Source organism: Pseudopodoces humilis, chromosome 25, assembly GCF_049639895.1.
Source record: "Pseudopodoces humilis isolate 2021_Gansu_Grassland_sample_001 chromosome 25, ASM4963989v1, whole genome shotgun sequence".
Classification (NCBI taxonomy): domain Eukaryota; kingdom Metazoa; phylum Chordata; class Aves; order Passeriformes; family Paridae; genus Pseudopodoces; species Pseudopodoces humilis.
In genome coordinates this window covers 3,155,247-3,175,738 of record NC_142224.1, presented here as the reverse complement: position 1 = coordinate 3,175,738, position 20,492 = coordinate 3,155,247, and the positions used below count along the sequence as shown (strand labels likewise).

The following is a 20,492-nucleotide window of genomic DNA, read 5'->3' as shown; positions in this document are numbered from 1 at the left end:
GCGGCGGCGGCGGGGGTGCGGGGGGGGGGGGGCCCGCAATGCGGCAGCGCTGCCGGGGCGGCGGCGGCGGGACCCGCGCACCGCGCACCGCGCACCGCGCACCGCGCACCGCGCACCGCGCACCGCGCACCGCGCACCGCGCACCGCGCACCGCGCACCGCGCACCGCGCACCGCGCACCGCGCACCGCGCACCGCGCACCGCGCACCGCGCACCGCGCACCGCCCGCCCCGCTCCTTCCGGGGCAGCGCCGCCGCCATTGGCCCGCGCCGCCCCGCGCCCGCCATTGGCGCGTTCGAAGGCGGGCGGCGGCGGCGGGATGGCGGCGGAGCGGCTGAGCAGCGCGCTCGGCGGGTGGCGGCTGCACGACCTGGCCGCAGGTGCGGGATCAGGTCCAGGATCGGGATCAGGGTTAGGACCGGGATTAGGAGCGGGAGCGGGGCCGCTGCTGCCGCCAGGGCCGGTCTCCCGACCTCTGTTCCCGTCTTGGTCGCTGTGCTTCTCGGTCTCTCTGTTTCCTGGTCCTGCTCTCCATCTCAATCTTTCTGCCTCTGTCCCAGTCCTGGTCCTTGTTCCGGTCTCGGTTTCGGTCCCCGTCCGGGTCCCTGTTCCGGTCCCGCTCTCTGTCGTGGTCCCTGTCCCGGTGTCTCTTTCCCGTTCTCTCTTTCTCTGTCCCGGTATCCGCCTCGGTATCGGTCTCTGTACCCCTCTCGGTCCCGGTCTCGGTTTAGGTCCCGGTGTCCCGTTGCCAGTGTTGGTGTCAGGCTGTGTGTCCCGGTGTCTGTGTGTCTCCTCTCTCGGTCCCGGTCCGTGTGTCCCGGTTCGGGGCTGCGGGTGGCACCGGGCAGCGGGAGGCGCTGGCTCCTGGCGCTGACAGCGGCTCCCCTTGGCGCGCCCGTGCCCCGCTGGATTTGGGTATTTGCGTTTATTTTGGAGCCTTATTTTGGGCGAAATGCGCGTTTCGGAGAAATCTCACCCTTGGCGATTATTAAACTTTTTTTGTTTGTTTGTTTGTTTTTCTCAGTGTGGGTGGACACGGTGTGGGACCTGGATTTCACGGAGACCGAGCCTCTGGATCCCTGCATAGCAGAGGAGATCACGGCTGATGGGCTCCACACCTTTACCTGCCTGTACCGAGCTCTCGAGCCCTTTGCTACCGGGGACCAGGAGAGCAGAGAGGTGACATCACCTGAACACAGAGCCAGCCACTCCCACCTTCTCTTTTTCACATCTGTCTTGCCTTGAAATTCGCAAAATATTCATAAACTATTCAAACAATTCCTGCTCTGTGTGCTGGAATGCTTCAGAAGGAAGCTATTCCCAAATTGTAAGAATAGAGTTAACATAATATTAAGTATATATAGTGTTATGTATTATAATTATTAAAACACTTTTTAAAGCATACAATACATAGGGAATTGGTCATGGTGGCACCTGTTAAAATCTGAATAATGTCTGGTTTTGGACATCCATGTTATTCCAGGATTCCTCACTATTCCTGTCTTGCCTCAGAATGTCTGGACCTTGTTTGCTGAGAACAGCCTGTCCCACCAGGCCCTGGTGGCTGTGCTGCATCACTTTGTGCACATGGGCCAGCACACCAAAGCGAACACGCAGCAGAGGGTGTTTGGTCTGCACTCAGCTGGGCTGTACCTGCTGCTGCTGGAGATCCCAGGTGAGCCTCGGGATGTGCCTGGGGTCAGGCAGGATCGGGTTTGTAACAATTTGTAACAATGCCAGGTGGTGGTGGCTTGATGTCCCTGAAATGCTCGGGGGCTGAGCTGAGCGTGGTGTGAGTGCTGAGCAGCATCACGGGCTGGTGGCAGCCTGGCCTCCTGTCACAGAGGGGTTTGGTGGCCTCAGTGCAGGTCTGTGTGTTGTGACAAGGTGACAGAGGAGCCTGCACAGCGCACAGAGCTGGAACCACACAGGTCCCTCTGCTCTGACAGCCAAGGCAGGAGCTTAATCTTGTTCCTGCTCTGTAAACAGGGAGCATTTCACCGTGCAGCACATTTGGATTTGGGTTTGTTTGTGAAAACAGAAATATCAGGTTAAAATAACGAGCAGCTGAGTGTTTCCAGCAGGTTAGTTCACAGCAGGATCCTTTTGTATTCCAGCACACCAGGAAGTTTTGCTGATCCCCATGGTGCAGCTGGTGATCCTGCTGGAATGTATCACTGCTGCTGATGCATCAGCCTGGTGCAGCTCAAGCAGCTCCTTATTCTTCTCTTGAACTTTCTTAGGCTCTGGGACACCTGTGGAGAGATCACAGAATCACAAACTGGTTTGGGTTGGGAGGGACCTTAAAGCTTATCTCATTCCATGGGGAGGGACACTTTCCACTAGACCAGGTTGCTCCAGCCTGGCCTTGAGCACTTCCAGGGGTGGGACGTGATGCCCAGATGGTTTGATGTTCTCTGTATTTTGTCTGGAAGAGGACTGATGTTGTCTTTTCTGGGCAGGCAGCATCGTCAACCAGGTGTTCCACCAAGTGATGTTTGATAAATGTCTTCACACCCTGACAAAATGCTGGCCTCAAGACCTGAGGAAGAGGAAGAAGGCACACACTCAAAGCTCTCAGCCCACCGCCAGAAGGAACAGAAAGAAAGGGAAACCATGCAGGAATGACAATTCCAGTGTAAGATGTTTGTGCAATCTCTTTAGATACAAATCCCTATTAGTGAGCAAGTTGTTGGCAAGCTGTTTCTCTTTTCTGCCAATATAGATAGAAGAGATGTTGGAAGAGGAGGAGGAAGAGGATGCTGAGAATGTTTATTTCTCAGCAGAAGATATTCTCCAAGTCCGCAACGCCATCTTCCTTCTTTTGAAAAACTTCCTAAGACTTCTGTCCAAGTTCTCCCTAAAAGAAAAGCCTCAGTGTGTGCAGAACTGCGTGCAGGTAAGAAAGATCCAGCTTGAGGAGCCCTATGTCCCCTAACAAAGACTTTTTGAGGATGCAGAGCATTCCACGTGGAGGGGTGGCAGAAGGGTGCCTGCTCTGTGTCTGCCTCTCATGCTGAACACCTGCAAGTGTTTTGTTCATGCAATCAGAATGGTTTGCATTGGAAGGGACCTTAAATCTCATCTTGCTCCACCCCCTGCCATGAGAGAGACACCTTCCACTATCCCAGGTTACTCCAAGCCCTGTCCAACCTGGCCTTGGACAGTTCCAGGGATCCAGGAGCAGCCACCACTTGTTCCTGGGGGGAGCTTCTGGGCTTTGGGCTCTGCTTTTGTTCTGCTTCAAGGGAGGTGTTTGAAAGTTAAACCCAGTGGTGTGACCCAAACATCCCAGAGCCCTGCTCACCCTCCCCTCAGGGGGCTGAGCTCACCTTGGCTCTCTTCCCTTGCAGGTCTTTGTTGAGATGACCAGCTTTGAGCCAGTGCTCCACGAGTTCAAGTTCTCAGCAGCCATGTGAGCAAATAATTCTTAATAATTCTTAATATTTATATGATGCTTTGAACCAGTAAAGCCCTCAGTGCTTGTGTTATTGTCCTGTGCATATAAAAATGAAAGTAACAAATTGTCCTATAAAGATAATTCAGATATGTTGCATGTGCTAACAGAAACAGCATCTTGTGAATATTGAATGTTTTGCAGTCAATGAATGCGGGCCTGATATTTCTGAGTCTGAAAAGGTTTTCAGCCTGCCAGTGGCTGATTCTTTCCCAAGGGAAAATTTCTCAGGAGACTCTTTGTTTCAAGGACAATTTCTGTAAATAACTTAGGTTTCTCAAAACAATCTGTGCAGCTGTGCTGATTGTGTTTCTCTTGTTCCACCAATGGGACTAGAGAGGTGCTGTTCCCTTTACCAATCATGTTAAGTCTGTTATCGCAACACCTTATAAAAGGTACCAAAAAGTAGACAATAAAGCCTTCTGATGATCTTCTCCCTTTGAACTGGAGTCAGGCACCTTTATTTTGTGTCCAACAGTGACAAATGAACTCTTTTAATAGTCAGAGTTACTCTGATGAGAGGTGAAGACATCTCTTTGCCTTCTTCTCTTAGGGATGTTAATAAAGCCAAGTACATTCCTGAGCTGGCCTATTACGGACTTCACTTACTGTGTTCCCCTCTCCATGGCACAGAAGATAAGGTACAAGTTAAACAGAATCTTCTTTCCTTCTCTGCATGCCATTTTTGCTTGTATGGTTTTTACTTTTAGGAGTGGGGATACAATTTAACATCACAGTCACCCCAGGACACCACTCCAGCCCTTATTCCCTTTGGGCTCCTTTGCTGCAGCACTTGTGTGCGTGAATTCCGTGCTCTGCTGGCTCTTACAGCAAATGAATTGACAACAAAGGAGAGCTGCAGTGGCATTGGGTCTCTGAATCTTAAAGAAGAGAATTCCAGGTGGCTGCCCTTCCCTGGAATGTTGTGGTTCCCTGCTAGATGGAGCTGCAGCACCGCCTGGCAGCCCGTGAGGGGTTGGGCTGTGCAGTGCTCTGTGCGCTCGGTGAGGCTGAGCAGGGCTGGTTGTTGTTCAGAGAACCCTCTGTGGTCCTGGAGCAGCCAGTTCTGCAGGAAACTTTGTCTTTATTTGTTTAAATCTGCAGCAGAGAAGGGCATCTCGCGCTCACCTGAGTGCTGCTGCTCTGCATGGGGCTGCTGAGGGCTGGGTGTGCCCGAGCTGTGTCTGTGTGCCCCCCTGGGCTGGTTCTGAGCCTGAGGCTGGCAATCAGCAGCTGTCTAGTCAGGAAGGCCTGGAGTGCTCAGTAACCTGCTCATTCCTGAGTGCCAGCCCAGCTCCAGCAGCCCTAGGCCTGCATGTTTCTGCCTCCTTGGTTTCTCAGTGCAGCACGAGGTTTTTGGAGCTGCTGACATTTGTGGTGACAGGGAGGTGTTGTCACTCCCCTTCCCAGACCTGCCTCATCTTCCCTGCCTCTCCTGCTTGCTCAGGGGGTGTCAGGATCGTGAGGCAAAGCCGTGGTCCCAAAAAACATGGCAAGGGAGGAAACTCCAAAAGTTCAAGTGCAGATGGTGATACAAAACACTTATTTAGCTTAAGACATCTCCTGTGCAAAACCCAGTGAGTTTCCTCAAGTTTCAAATATTTCTGGCAGAAAAAGTCAGCAGGGGACTTTGGAGGGGGGATTTTGCCCTCTTGGGAGGGAAGCTGTTAATGCTTTTAGGAAGGCCTTCTGAGACCTTGCTGAACTTGCATGAGAACATCACAGCCATGAGAGATGTTGTGTGTATTTAGAAAGTTTCCTCTTGGAATTTCTCGGCTAGGAGTCATGCTTTAACGTGCTGTTTTTTGGTTCTAAACTTGAGTCAGAATTATTTCATGACCCTGGAGTGCCTATCCATGCAAAAGAGGCTGCCAATAACCTCTTCTTTGCAGACCCTTCGATGTGTGTTCCAGCAGCTCCTCAATGTCATTCTGATGGTGGAGAGCAGGGGGGGTCCCAGGTGTGAGCCCCTTCCCATCACATCAGCCGTGACCAGCGCCAGGAACCAGGCTGTGAAATTCATCAGGTGATGTTCAGAGCTCTGAGCATGGCTGCTCCTTTCTTCTGGCATGCCTTTGCTTTGCTGTTGAGGTGATAAAGGGATGAGACAAACTGGCACTGGCTTTGAAGTTGTTTGTGCAAATGAGGCTTAATTAAAATGTCTGGAATGGGAATTTACTGAGTTTGCTGGCAGAGGGGGAAGAAGGTGCTGTGGAAAGGATCCATTTTCTGTATTTTGCTTTGTGTCAGTTTTTCAGGTCTTGGTTTTACTACAGAGACTTGTGAAGGAAATGAAAGATTAACGTGGAGCTCATTCCTCTGTAGTTCTTTGCTCTCTCCTGCTTAATGATATGTTTTGCCTTTGTTTATTCCCCCTGTTGGGGATCCACGTTGTTGGAAGTGTAGTTTGTGCAGAGATCCCCAGACAACATACAAAAGTAGATTTATAGATAATATATAGTAGAAAAGAGAACAAAGAAGCTTTTCATGTTAGTCTTCTACTTGTTAGAAAGGTATGGGAAAAAATTATTTTGTGTCTGCAAAGCCAGGTTAATGTGAAAAGTAAGGATGGTTCTCTGAACATTTCTTGCTGCACTCATGACTCCAGAATTGTGGCCACTTTTCCTGACTTTTCAAATTCCAGAGGGAATGTCCTTGATTCTTCCTCTGTTATATACCAGCTTTGTTAAAATCTGCTTCTCTCTTTCCCTCCTGTGCAGTTCTCTGGTAGACGAGCTGAAAGAAGCTGTTTATTCTGTTCTGCGAATATTGCTCCAACATATCTGTGCCAAGGTATGCCAAGCTCTGCCACTTCTGGAGCTGGAGAACTCGTGTGGATACATTGGAATATCATTAATAGCTTAGGAAATCAGTTTTCACAATCTTTTGTAAGGAATGAAAAGGTGTGATGGTGAAGTAGTGACTGAGGAAGCTGTGATGATTCTCCCTGCTATTGTTGAATGTGAACGTATCAGCTCATTAAATAAAAAAAATACTTCTCTTAAGCCCTGAAATGCCTTTCTGGCATCCAGAGCAGAGCAGTGAAGTATCACAGGGTGCCCTTGCCCTTGTCTTTCAGGTCCCAGACAAGGCTGATTATCGCACCTACGCTGCCCAGGCCCTGGTGACCCTGATGGACAAATTCCCGTGTGCAGAGTTCGCTGAATTCATCGCTTGGCTTTATAAATACTCACTCAACCAAGTAAGTGCATCTCCTTCATGTTCTGGAGATGAAGGGTTCAATCTCAGCACTGAATAGCTCTGTCACTGCTGGTACCCAGAGGCAAGAAAACTCCGTGTTCACTTCCATTAACAGAGCACCTCGTGTGCTTTTTCATCCTGCAGGTTTCCTACAGAGTGTTTGCTCTTGATGTAGCCTTGGCTTTGTTGGAGCTGTCAGAGAGGAACCCAGACAGCTCCTTGTCTCTGGATCATCAGAATTTCCTAAAGCACAAGTTTTTAGTGCAGGTCATGGTGTTTGGCCGGTGCTCAGACAAATCCCCCGTGGTCCGGAGCAAAGCTCTCAGCAGCTTTGCCCATTGTCTCGAAATGAAAACTTCTACCTTGGAGAGCATTCAGGACTTGCTACAGAGCTGTGAGTATTATGGGCACATGAGGTAATGAAAATTATTCCTGAACTTTCAAGGGAATAGCTGCTGGGAGTTAGGAGTTGTCAGGAACTTAAAAACTGGCACACAACGTCCTTACGTATTGTGTCATAATGAGCCTCGTTACTTATGAAGCCTTATATTTGTATTTATTCTCATGTACCAGTTCTAAAGAGATTCCTCTGCCAGGTCCCTTTGAAGGATGTTTACAGACAACCAAAATTGCTCACTGGGGGGAAGGAAAAGAAAAAAAAAAAAGGCAGTTCATTCTTGCCTGACAGCTGATTAAATCTTGAGTTGCCTTTTGCTTCTGCTAAGTTGTTCTGTTCGTGACTGGCATTCCGGGCTCCCTCAGGTGTGGTGAAGGCCAGATGGCACGATTCAGAGCCTGCACACAGCAGCCCACGGTTAGATTGCTTGCCTGAATAAAATTTGGAATGACAGAATATCCAGAATTAAAATACTTTGTTTGATTTCCTTTTTTATTTCTCTTTTTTGGCAGCCTCTGTCCGCACAGTGTTGGAAGAAAACACAAACACTGCGAGCATGACAGTCGGTGCAGAAGGTATAGATTCATTCTTTTCCAGTAAGTCTCAGGCTTTTCTTGGCATGCCATTTCCTAAAAATACACATATCTGTTAAACCTAGGGCATGCATGGGGCTCTCTGTTTAACACTGAACCATTTTCTTGCCAGGTGAATATATGCCTTTATTATTCTTCAGCTTTTATTTTTTCTTTCAGCTGTGTCCAGCCATCCACTGAAGACCTTACCAACTTTCAAAACTATCGAGCTGGCAGACAGCAGTGACACTCCTGGGCCTGATGGTATGTCAGAATTAAAGCAGCCTTTTCAGATCACCATTCAAAACCTTAATTGAAATCAGACTTTCTGAAGTGTATTCATTGTCCATTTCTCAAAGGAGCTGGAGAAAGCTGTTACAAAACACTTAGGGGTGATGCAGGGGGTGGAATTGCCAGCCATAAAGGAATAGTATTTCCACTCAAGTCTGAAAAATACATTTATTTCTGAAATGTTCATGTCTGTTGGTACTAATGTGGTGGCAACACTTGTTGAAAAGCAGGTAATTTATTCTTCCCAAGAAAGGATGGTAATTGATGTGGGATATAACGCTTGTAGCTCCGTGAATTCCAGGGTAATTAAATCTCTTGCTCCAGTGCACAAAGAACTGATACATTTTGCTGTGTAAAGCACAGCACCTTTGAGTGGCACCGTTCTGTAGGCAAGGATCTGTTTCTCTGCAGCATCAGGTTGAAAGCTGAAAGCAGAATGTCACATGAAGTGTCCTGATGCAGCATGGCAAGCTGCCTCTAATTTCTTGATAGCATGAAATCACCATGCAAGTTGGCTTTTGTGGGATATTCCTCCTTTAAACCTCTCCCTTTCTTTTCCTCTTGTGTGGAAAAGCTTTTCTTCCTAACCTTTCGGCCCCTGCCGGGATCTGCGCTCTCAGTTCTTGCTGTTCACCTCCCCTGAACTGCTGACAGCTGAATTCTGTGCTTGCTTCACATCCTTTGTTCCACGCTGCTCCTCACATGGGATCTCCCTCCCTATCTGCAGGAGCCAGGCTCCAATCTCCCCCCATTGAAAGCTCCCTTTTTCAAACACACTCTGCTGATAAATTTCCTTAATCTGCTCCCTCAGATAGAAAAGTCCTCCAGGCCACTCAAGGTATTGTGTATTCCCTGTTTAGTTGCAGGGCTCCTCGTGCCAGAGGATGCCTGGGTTTGTCTCTGATACCCAGCTGAGCACACACTTGGCACTTGGCAAAACAAATTAAGAAAAGGCTGGAATGAAAAAAGACTGTCTGGGGCTCCAGAGGATGCTGCAATCCAGGGCTCTCTGAGGCAGTCAAGGTGCATTAGCAAAGCTGTCTGGCACATGCCTATGCTTGGCTTATGCCTGTGCTAATTTTGCACTCCTCTGAAGACCAAACAGCTCTTTTTTTTTCTTTTAGAAAATAAATAAATCTCAGCCAGGGATAGTCAGAACATGCTCAGTGCTCAAGGGCAGAGATAAGAAGGGTGGGGATAACCTGCAAGGTGAGGTTTGCACTGCAGAATTCCCTCTGCCCACCAGCATCAAGCATTCCCTTGCCTTGGGAGTTCTCAGCCGTTTAGAACTTGGGATTTTTGGTTGTTTCATTATTTGTTTGGCTTCCCCCCCCCCTCCCCTTTTCTACATCAGAAAAATCAATGTCAGAGTGTGATTATTTGGTTGCCTTCACAAGACTGGACTATTTTAATAGCAAAATCTTGCAGTGGAAAGGTTCTGTGCTCTTTCTGTGCAGCTGTTCTTGGGAGGAGGGTGGGACTGCACTTAGTTGTCCATTAAGAAAACTCAGATCAAAGTCCCTTTGCTTCCCTTTGATAAAAATGTATTTTTAAGCTACTTTTGCTTAGTTCCCTGTGACTAATCCTATTTTTTAATGGCAACAGGATGGATGTCCATGTGAATCTCTAAGTAACAGAACTCCAAATTTGGCATATCTTTGGGAAATCTGACTTAATGCTGGGAGAAATTTAACAAACAGCAATAAATAGAAACCTTAAAAGCCATGGTAAAATGCTTGAGGTCCTTATGGCTAGTTAATAGCCCAGTGATTCAAAATGTGAGAAATAATTGATCTGTGTATTCAGTTGTGTGTGTCATTTAATAACTTATTACCTTGATGATGTATATTTTTTCCCTGCCAACATGCAGAAATAAGTATGAATACGGCTGTGCAGAGTGAAACTGGAGCCCTGACATCCAGGGAAGCGAGATGTGTTCTGGTTTCCTTGTAGACTCTGGGGTGGTTCTTTGCAGCCTTGAGGAATTAATAAATGGAGTCATTTCCCCTCTGTAACACACAGCAGTTCATACATTAATGCTTGATGCTGTGTGGAGCTCTGAGGCAAAATTCCCAGGAGGTTTTGGCTGTTCTGAGCTCTGCAGAAACTCCCCTGGCTCTGTGTTGGCTCCATTTGTGCTGTGCCCAGGTAGCTCTTCCTGCAGCTACCAGGGTTACCTGAGCCACAGGCTTTTCTTCAGCTCATCTGATGAGCTCTCAGACTCTGAAGGTAGCCTGACATCTTCTGTGTAGACAAAAGAGGTCAGAAATTACAGATTCACCTTTTTTTATTATTATTATTTTATTTTTTTTCCCTCCTGTGTCTCAAGTAATTTGTTCATCATTTTCTTATGTTATATATATAATACAATCTTGATACATTAAGATGTGCTTTCAAATGAAAGAAGTGAGGAAATTTGGTTTGTTTTTCTTTCTGGCTTATGCCTCGTTCTGGGTGATTTTAATTGTACTTTGTTCAGTCCTTCTGAAAGTTTTGGGGAACTATTTTTGTTTTTGCACTGAGTTTGTGCTGCTTTAGGGTAGAGAGGCCCCTGGCACAGGGTGCCCAGAGAAGCTGTGGCTGCCCCTGGATCCCCTGGGAGTTTCCAAGGGCAGGTTGGAGCAATCTGGGACAGTTGAAGGTGGAACCAGATCAGCTTTAAGGTCCCTTCCACCCAAATCATCCTGGGATTGTGTGGTTCCAACTGCTGCCGTGGGTAATTACTTCTTCCTGGGGGTAATTACTTTTTATCCTCATTTTGGATAGGAAAAGAAGTCATGGCCATGCTGAGAGTGAGAGCTGGAGATGAGAAAACCAGCGTGAGGAAATCTGCTCTGCAGGTAGGATGGGGTTTGCATCCTTCCCTGCTCTCAGTCATTACCCAAAATTGTTAAATAATTAATTAGGCCACAGCTTTGCTGCAAACTCTCTCACTTTGCCCACTTGTAGCTTCCTGCTCTCCCTGCAGAGTACCTTAAAGGCATTAAAGATCTTGTTTACTAGCTCCTGATAAGTAAATAATGCAGGCATAATGATGGAAATTTCTCTAGTACCCTTGCTGGCATTCTGTTATTCCGTCATTTGCAAGGAGAGGCTCTTGTCAAATGTCAATAGGCATTTCAATTAAGAGACTTCCTCATAAACTGAAGCATATTAGCTGCTTAGTTTGTTTTGACCTTGTTAGCAAAGGGATTAGGTTATATCCAGCCTCTTTTTGAGCTCTGTGTTGCTTTCCTTGCTGCTCGTTTCTTTAATGAAGGCATTAGCTTTTAAAGAGAGATGCTTCAATGGAAATTTCCTTGTTTTAAAAAAGAGGTGTCTGCTGCTGACTGCCTTCCTCTGTTAGTCCTCTTCACCCAGCTCTTCCCCCTCAATTCACACTGATTTGAGCTTCCCAGTTAGGGCTTTGCAATTCATGTTTTAATGCTTTCTGATTAAGAATAAAAATAAATCCCTCTTCCTTATTGCCAAGTAAAAGCCGTGGCTCATAAAGAGGCACGTTACTTCCAAGGGGAAATTGGGACATTCTCCCTCTCCAGCTGCTGTTCCAGAGCAGGAATGACTGGGATGATGTTTTCAGTCTCATTTTACATCTCTGGTTGCGCCCAGCACTCATGAATCGTTAATGTGCCGCTTCGCTCCGGGTGCGATAAATCTCTGGCTGACGTTGGCGGGGGGTAAATGATATTTTTGCTTCTCCACTCGGTGCCCCTGGCATGGAATCCCAACAGAGCTGTGCTGCTGTTTGCCTGGCAGGTGTTACTGAGCATCCTGAGGCACGGGGTGGTGCCCTGCACGGCCGAGGACGTGGGCGTGCTGCAGGAGCGCTGCCGGGACCCGGCGCTGTCGGTGCGGAAGCAGGCGCTGCACTCCATCACCGAGCTGCTCCTGGTGAGCCTCAGGCCCTGCAGGGCCCACCTGGACCACAGGATAGACAAAATTAACAGAATTAAATGGGTGTTCATGAAAGGCCTTCAAACAGGTACGCCTTGGGCAGTCAAAGCCTGCCAGAAGCTGCACCCAAGCCGGACAACGGTCGCGAGTTTTTCACACAATTATAAGTTTGGTCCATTTACATGTCAGGGGTTAATTCTCCAATTACAGCTGCAGGTAATGAAGTCATACACCCCCAGTTTGCTCCTCCCCCAAATTGACTTTTGTTTATACTTTTTGGGGCCTGAGGCAGTGAGGTGTTGTTGAGTTCCAGGCCTGGAGGAGTTGTTTTGTCTGAATAAAATGGGAGAACAGTAGCTGCCACTGCGTGGAGTTTAGAGTCACACACTAGGGCAGTACAGGATTTGAGAAATATGAAAGCTAAAATCCTAAGACATCGAGGGGAACAGGAATTCTGCCACATCCAGGAGGGTGGAGAGCAGGAGGGATCTCACCAATCAGTTATTCACTCTGGGAGTTGCATTTTGTGACTCTGCTCTAATTCTTTTCATTACCTTTTGACTCGGAAGTCATGACTCACTCTGATACCTACTTGTGATTTATGCAGAGTGCTTCCAACTGTTGGAAACACTGATTTTTCTGGCTGTTGATTTATGTGTCATGAAGAAAATGTTTATGTTGCTGGCCTTCTCAAGTTAAAAAAAACCCTGAATCACTTTCAGATGTAATGTGTGGATGATAGCAATGCTATATTTTTCTTTCTTTTCTATTTATTCACAAAGGGTTCGTAACTCAGGCTTGGAGCACAGGGTTTATATTAAGCAAAGCTCTTTTTTTTAGTGCTAAATCATCTGCTGTACAGCCTTATTGCAAACCTGTTATAATTCTTTAGAGTCTCTAAACAAAGTGTTGCAGTACTTTAGCAGAAACACCAGGTATTTATCATAGAGATGATTAAAGACCTTGTGATGCTGAGTTTCCCTGTCCCACCTGCTACCACACTGCTGGGCTTGATTAAAATTCAAGTTTCAAAGTTTATAGCTGAACTTGGAGGCCTTTGCTGGTCTTGCCCTGTGCATTTGGGATCCCCTAATGATTTAAAAATGTGTTTTTCTCAGTCTCAGCACAGCAATGTCCTGGTGCAGAAGGCCTGGTTGAACGGAGTGGTGCCCGTGGTGATGGATGCAGAAAGCTCTGTCCAAGAAAAGGCTTTGGATTGCCTTGATCAGCTCTTACTGCAACACATAAAACATTACAATAAATCCAGGAATGGTGATGGGAGGCAGGAGCTGGCGTGGGATCTGCTCTCCCTGTTGTCTTCAGAATGCCAGGAGCTGAGGTAAGTGCATTTTTCCCTTTCCTGCCTGTGTTAACATTTGGTGATAAAACCCTGTGGGTTTTTTTTCACTTTTAATCCCATTAGAATACACAGCTTTCCCCTTACAGAAGGAAATTACCTATTGACTGGAGGACTAAGATAAGAGTTTGTGTTCTCATTCCCTGTGTGGCCACAGACTGTGAGGTACTGTCACACTGAGGAACGGTGAAGCAGTACAACATAGACTCTCTTCTTGGCAAAAGAGAGCCAATTTTATTATTCCAGATCCTCTTTTATAGACAGGTCTGAGAAGGACCAACTCTCATTGGTCATTAAACCAACACATCACCATCACTGGACAATTAGAACACCACCCCTTGACTGTTTCTAACGAGTAAACAACAGGGATCCAAAGAACACCTGCAAAGGTTGTTTTCCTTCTCCAAGCACTGTTTGGATTCCTCCTTATGATTTCCTAGGCCACACTTCTCAGGCCAGTCTGAGAAAGTTCTGTGACTTGCTTTCACACAGGCTCTGTGCTCCCTGCCTGCTTTCAGCATCCATAAGGTACCACAGCTCACACTGTTAAAAAATGCACGTGCTGTCTGCTGTGCAAGGACAAGAAACCAAATTTTTCTCAGGGATTTCTTTACAGCTGCTTCAATTCCCTGCTTGAAACCCTCAGTATCACTGTGGAGATGTCCTCCCAGGACAGAGCTGTTGAGCATGGGCAAGAAGAGTTCAGCTTTGCTTTGTGTCAGGTGTTTTCACTTGCTGCTCCTGTTACCTGTGCTCTCTCCCTGGGCTGAAATGCTCATTGTTACATCCCGTGCTGGATGCACTGGTAGCACATGAATATTTAAGTCAAACGGAGGAGTTCCTTTGACAGAAGTGAGAGAGGATATATAAAGCAAGAACATCACCTTGTATTAATTCTTATGTACAATATGTTACTTGTCTTGTGACAAATCGAATTATCCTGCCTGCCACAGAACGCCGTGGGAAGGAGAGGGAGAAATGCGATGACACACAGCATGACAAGGACACAACACTGATTAAAGACAGCTGTATGTTTATTAGTCAACAGGGCATAATAGCTCAGAAATAGCAGATGAGGCACTGGTGGTGCTGCTGTGCCATTGTGGGGAGCTGTCACTGTTCTAATTTGGGCCATTTTGTAACAGGGTTTGCACATTCCTGGCACCTTCTTCCTCCTGACCCTGCAGGACCTTGCAGCTTGAGAAATCTCACAGCTCTACTAAATTGGGGTCATGCAGAAAAACGAGCAGGCTGTGATGCTTGTGATGCCTGACATGGCTCTGCTGTCCCTTTATCCCTGGGAGTCCTCAAGGCCGGGCTGGATGGGGCTCTGAGCACCCCAGTCTAGTGGAAGGTGTCCTTACCCATGGCAGGGGGTGGAATGAGATGATCTTCAAGGTCCCTTCCAATTTGGGCCGTTCTATGACTCTGGGTGTTAAATAACAACTGCTGGAAAGTCTTGGTTACAAATTGCTGCAATTATAATTTCCTGATGTGTCGTGGGACCAGTTGGACCTTCTTTCTTACTGCCCTGGATCACAGCATCCGTGTAGTGAAAACATGTGGAAAAGTGGGAATTCTCAGTGTGAATTATGGGAATACCAGGCAATAGCAGCCTTGTTGTGTTGCCCATTGAATGTTGGATTTTCCTGGATTTTCCTGTTTTGTTTATTCCTCTCTAAACTTTCCTTTCTTCCCTGCAGCCGTTACCTGAGCAAAGCCTTCCTTATGTGGTCCAAGCAGCAAAAGTTCACCTCCACTTTCATCAATAATGTCATGTCTCACGTGGAGACAGAACATTCCAGGGCAGCCTGGATGCTGCTTGCCAAGGTGGCAGGTTCTTCCCCCAAGCTGAATTACTCCAAGATCATTGAAACCTGGGACAGTGTCAGCAGGTCAGTGAGTGTGCTTTGAACTCCACCCTGCCAGGGATCCCTCAGTGCCCTTGCACAGATTGCCTTTTAGCTGCTTCCATCCCAGTTTTTTCTTCAAACTGTGACTTCTGCAGCCGGAAATCCAGCAAAGGCCTCGAGATCCATGCAGTAACCAGCTCTTTCCTCAAGCTCTCCGAGTTTTCACTGGCTTTGGCGGGTCTGCCTTAATAATGCATGTCCCAGGTGAGAGGATTGTGATTTGTTGGCGTGCCTCAGAGTTCACTGTTGGTTTTCCAGGCAGCAGAACATGAGCAGTGACACCGTGGGACACGTCCTGTGTGTCATCGGGCACGTGGCAAAGCACCTCCCCAAGAGCAGCTCTGAGAGGCTGAAGGGTGAGTGGCCCTGGCCACCTGCAGAGGTTTTGTGCCTCCATAAACACTTGAAAAGCTTAGAAAAATCTGTTTTTATGTGTGATCTCGTCCCCAGAGAACATCCAGAGCTGGCTGAAGGAGTCTCAGTGTCCCCTGGAGGTGATCAGCCCAGCTGTGGAGACCCTGCAGAAGCTCTGCCAGGCCTCTGCAGCTGCACCAGAGGAGGCACTGGTGAGACTTAAAATACACCTCTTCAAACAGGCTGTTCCCCACTCAGGGGGTGTCTGCTGCTGTCTCCAGGCTGTGGGATGATGAGTTCTAAAAAAGGGGCTCGAGCCTGCTCTGCTCAGCTCTGACTCTGCTGCACTTGAGCTGGAGAACATCCTGTGGCTGAGCCTGGGCTTGTAAGAAATCTGCCTTTGAATGTATTCCCCCACACACCTCTGAAACACCTTCCATTTGCCTTCTGTTCAGGCTTACAGAATTCCTAAAGGAAATTTCCTAAAGGAAACCTGTTGCTGTGCTTGGGCCAGTTTGAAGCCACAGATTTATGCTGTAATCTCTGACTATTCTCCATCAGAGCTGCTGGAAATACACCTATTTCCTAGACCTCTTCCTGGAGACCAAACAGGGAGTTAATAACTTGCTCATAACTTCTGTCTGCCTCCATTTGTTTTATGCCATGGCTCTGTTCTGCTCCCACAGTGGGAAGTTAGGCCATATTTTGTTGGTAAAATAAAAATCTCAGCCTGGACACAGTTGCAGAGAAGCTAAAATGAATGCAGGTCTCTGTCCCTAATGATTCCTCTTTGTGTCTGTTTTATATTTCTCTTTCAGTAAAGATGACAGGTATTTTATAATCATCCCAATCAAGTTTAGTAAATAATGGGCAAAACTGAACCCTCTGTGCCTCAGAAGCCAGGTGGGGGTGACGGTTTCTGGGTTTTTAAAGGGCAGTCAGAAAATCCTCACCTGTAGGTACAGCCACCATGGAGTGTTGGCTTAAAATGAAATGCAGATGTTCCTGTAGTTGGTCACTTCATCAAATCTAACAGCTAGCATTTATATACTTATTTGGTTATTAAAATAACCACATTTAGATGGTGGAAAGCCAGAAATGATGCTTTATATTCACCACAGTGTACTAGATAATCAGCTTTTCCTGGGTTTCCCCTCCACTCTTTGGAATTCACATCATGTTTCCTCTGTTAATGGAGCTGCTTTTTTCAAGCAGCATCTAAAAATTCCCACAGACACCTCCAATGTGTTGGGTGCACATGAAACAGTCGCCCAAATCCTTTTTGTTTAAGTCTGTGTGATTTCTATAATGAAGTAAACTTGGGCCTGTAGATCATTAAAAGCCAAATTTTCCAAGGTGTTTTGACACTTGCACACATCCTTTGATGTGCAGGGAGAATTTTAAACCTCTAAGGCACTGTCAGATTGATTTTAATGGGATCCAGATTATTAAAAGCATCTAAAGACTTTGATATTAGGGATTCATGTGTGGACAGATATTACAGCTACCTTTTGTTTAATTAATAAAGTCTTGAATTAATTTTGTTTAATTACGGAACAGGAGCTCTTCAACCAGGTGTTTGGAGATTTGGTATCCACCTGTGAGAGCTTCATCTCCAATATAGTCCTCAGAGAGGATGGAGCAGGGCAGCTGCAGGAAGATCTCTTGGTAAGTTTGGGGATTATTATTTTAAATAACCCCCCTTCATGGATTATTTGAAGGGTGGAGGTGTGCTTGGAGCTGGTGTTCCTCAAAATCCACACCAAGAACTGGGAAAATGGGGATGTGCATGGCTTGTGTGTGTGGTGAATTCTTGTATTTAAGGGCCTGGGAGCCCACAGCAGTTTGAGACACCAGCAGTTGCTTTAAGGATATGGCACCCCATGTATTTTTAATATATGACGTGTTTTTTTTCCCCTTGCTTTTCCACTGAAACTTCTCAGTTGAGCTGTTTGGGAGAGAGGTCTGTAAAAGGCATGGAATGCTTTGAGGAGTATTTCAGTCTCATTAGATGTGGGGGGTGTTGGAGCATATTAAACACACCCACCCAGGATTTCTGTTCCAAAGCCTCCCCTTCTGTTCTCCAGCCACTGCCTTGAAAGGACTGAGGGAATTTTTGAGTTGCTTTTGGAGAAGAACCGACTCCTGCTGGCTTAATTTGCAGCTCAGTCACTGCCTTTTGACAGCAGTGCTGTTTTCTCTCTGCAGGTGAGACACCTCTTCCTCCTGGGCGAGGCTGCCCAGCTGTGCCCAGCCAAGGTGGACAAACGCATCTTCCTTTTGGTTCAGTCCATCCTGGCCTCTTCTGGCAGCGAGAACCAACGTGAGCCACTCTCCTTCTGCCTTTAGCTTTGCATTTACAGGCACCACTGTGTGCCAGGCCGTGTTTCCATCCCTGACCTGCTCTTTTCCAGCTTCCACAGACGGTGAGGACATCTCCAGTTCCCAGCCGCTGTCCCAGTTCAGAGGCTCAGCCATGCCTCCCGTGGTCAGGGCTCACGCACTCATCACTTTAGGTAAGTGCCATCCTGCCCTAAAAATGGGTCTTTGTGTATCTCAGCCTTTCTGGTGGAGTTCTGCCCAGAATCCTGGAGAAGAGCTTCAGGGGGGACCTTGTCACTCTGCAGCTCCCTGAGGGAGGAACCAGGTCACAAGGGACAGGACAAGAGGAACGGCCTCCAGCTGTGCCAGGGGAGGTTCAGGTTGGACATGAGGAAGAATTTCTCCATGGAAAGGGTTGTTAAACATTGGAAGGGGCTGCTCAGGGAGCTTTGGAGTCCCCATCCCTTGAAGTATCCAAGGAAGGCCTGGATGTGGCACTAAGAGCTCTGAGCTGGGTGACAAAGTAGGGATCAGTCACAGGTTGGACTCAGTGATCCCAGAGGTCTTTTCCAACCTAAATAATTCCATGTAAAGCTCTGGCAGTTGTGACAGAGAGCCCCAGTTCTCTGCTGGCATTAGCCCAGCTCAGAGCTTTTAGCAATGCAAATATCCATGGAAACAAGCTGGGCAAACCATCAGAACCCTGCCAGCTCTGCTTCTCCAGGCAGTTAATGCATTAATAGTGATCAATAACCAGCATTGTCCCCCAGAGCTGTGCTGTCCTTGTCCTCAGAGCTGGGTGCTGAAGGATCATCTCACTTGCAGTAAGATGCTCCAGAGAGGGTGAAGAAAACTTGGTGCTTTTGATGTAGCTTAGAGCAGAATGACTGCACTTAAATATTTTTCCTCCTCAACGTGAGTGAAATGCTGCTTTCAGAGAAGCCTGACCAGCTGCATTCCCAGGATTCTGAGGAATACCAAGTGAAAATCCTGGGTTTTAATACTTCCATGGTTAGAAACAAGTTTTTTTTTGCAGATAGGCAGCATTATTCTTCCCTTAATTGCTTTGGAAAGTTTAATACGTTTGTGTAGAGCTTGGGAACAGGGAGAAGTGATGTTAGAACTATGGCAGGCTATTTTATTTTAGGTTGGTTCAGTGATGCTCTCAGAGGTGGGTGTCTCCCTGCTATGCCTATGACAGCTGGGGCTGTTCTTTTTAGCTGCTTTGAATAATACCCTGTACACAGAAATAGTTTGCTGTGAAGGAGGGAATTTGGCATAGAGACCCACTCTATAGGTCTAAGGGGAATTTGGAAGAACTTGAAGTACCATCTCTCTGAGAGATCGTGCAGATTGCTCATCAAGTTCCAGCATGAGTTTCTTGTTTATTCCCTTGTTTACTTCCTGATTCCTTCCCTGGCTCATTTTGAAGGCAGCAGGCTGGGCTGGGCTGGGAAGGAGAATTTACTCCCAACTCTGCTACTCTGGTGATGCCTTGGAGAGGCTCCCTAAAACTGAGGCTAGAGAGAGTTGAGAGAATGAAGTGGGGATTTACTAAAGGCCTTTAAACCCTGGGCAGTCAAAGCCTCCCAGAGGCTGCCCCCAGGCTGGACAATGGGCACGAGTTTTCCAGACAGATCTAAGTTTGGTCCATTTGCATATCAGGGGTTAATTCTGCAATTACAGCTCCAGGTAATGAAGTCATATTGATGCCTTCAGTTTTATCTTTCACAGTTTCCAGGTTGTGCACTGGTCCCTAACTCTGAACTCCACACAAAGTGTCAGCGAGTTCTCCTCACAGCTCAGGCACACACAACAATCCTTCCCCAGCCCCACAACCAAGGGCAGCGCTGCAGCTCCAGGCCCAAAAAGCACAAGCAGCAGGGAATTGAGGAGAGCAATCTGGGAGGGTGGGACTGCATCACCTGCAGCTGCAATTGCACAATTCACCCCGAGATGGAAATGGACCAGAACTGATCCAAGGGTGAAACTCCTGAGCCGGGGCCCATCTTGGGTGGAGCCACGGCCGGGCTCTTGCAGTGCCCAAGGTGATCCTTGGAAGGGCTTTTAATAAATCCCTGCTTTATTCCTTTAACTCTGGCCAGCCCCTGCTCCAGGAGCCTCTCCAGGCATCAATATTCCCCCAGTTTGCTCCCCCCCAATCCACTTTTATTTATACTTTCCTGGGCCTGAGGCTGTTGGGTGTCCTTGGCTCACAGGCCCAGAGAGGATTTGTTTTGTCCGGCCAAAACGTGAAGCGCTGACTGCGCATTACACGGAGCTCAGAGCTCCTAACGCAGCACAAGGTCTGAAAACCACAAAAGCTCCAATCTCAAGGCACCACTGGTGTTCCCCAGGGAAGCTGTGCCTGCAGCACGAGGAGCTGGCCAAGAAGAGCATCCCGGCGCTGGCGCGGGAGCTGGAGGTGTCGCGGGACACGGCCGTGCGCAACAACGCGGCGATCGTGCTGTGCGACCTGTGCGTGCGCTACACCTCGCTGGGGGACAGATACATCCCCAACATCTCCCTGTGCCTGCGGGACCCACAGCCCTTGATCCGCAAGCAGACCCTCATCCTGCTCACCAACCTGCTGCAGGTGGGGCTGGGCTCCTCTGTGCTGGGTGTAATTAATCCAGAGTGAAGGCTGGCTAAATCTGGATTTAGTTACTCTGCTTTTTCTGCACTCACATCAACAACGCCCGGCTGGGTTGGATAATGAGGTTATTTTTAGTCAA

General features: G+C 47.6%; 1 protein-coding gene across 3 annotated transcripts in view; it reads left to right on the top strand.

Annotated features, from left to right (window-relative positions):
* Nucleotides 1-286: 286 nt before the first annotated feature.
* The window catches only part of NCAPD3 (non-SMC condensin II complex subunit D3), a 28,830-nt gene continuing 8,624 nt past the window's right edge, over nt 287-20,492 (top strand). The window contains exons 1-23 of one of the 3 annotated variants that reach the window (XM_088066765.1): nt 287-379; nt 1,024-1,178; nt 1,512-1,674; nt 2,462-2,637; nt 2,725-2,898; nt 3,353-3,414; nt 4,010-4,097; nt 5,349-5,482; nt 6,177-6,249; nt 6,536-6,658; nt 6,802-7,051; nt 7,567-7,650; nt 7,807-7,890; nt 10,684-10,757; nt 11,674-11,808; nt 12,930-13,150; nt 14,872-15,063; nt 15,340-15,437; nt 15,532-15,647; nt 16,996-17,103; nt 17,644-17,758; nt 17,850-17,951; nt 20,115-20,353. In XM_088066765.1, coding sequence (XP_087922891.1) covers nt 319-379; nt 1,024-1,178; nt 1,512-1,674; nt 2,462-2,637; nt 2,725-2,898; nt 3,353-3,414; nt 4,010-4,097; nt 5,349-5,482; nt 6,177-6,249; nt 6,536-6,658; nt 6,802-7,051; nt 7,567-7,650; nt 7,807-7,890; nt 10,684-10,757; nt 11,674-11,808; nt 12,930-13,150; nt 14,872-15,063; nt 15,340-15,437; nt 15,532-15,647; nt 16,996-17,103; nt 17,644-17,758; nt 17,850-17,951; nt 20,115-20,353 — 3,027 coding nt within the window. In that variant the 5' untranslated portion in view covers nt 287-318. Of the gene's footprint in view, nt 380-779; nt 915-1,023; nt 1,179-1,511; nt 1,675-2,461; nt 2,638-2,724; nt 2,899-3,352; nt 3,415-4,009; nt 4,098-5,348; nt 5,483-6,176; nt 6,250-6,535; nt 6,659-6,801; nt 7,052-7,566; nt 7,651-7,806; nt 7,891-10,683; nt 10,758-11,673; nt 11,809-12,929; nt 13,151-14,871; nt 15,064-15,339; nt 15,438-15,531; nt 15,648-16,995; nt 17,104-17,643; nt 17,759-17,849; nt 17,952-20,114; nt 20,354-20,492 lie in introns of those variants that run through there. The other 2 variants (XM_014257312.2, XM_088066766.1) reach the window with 2 other exon arrangements.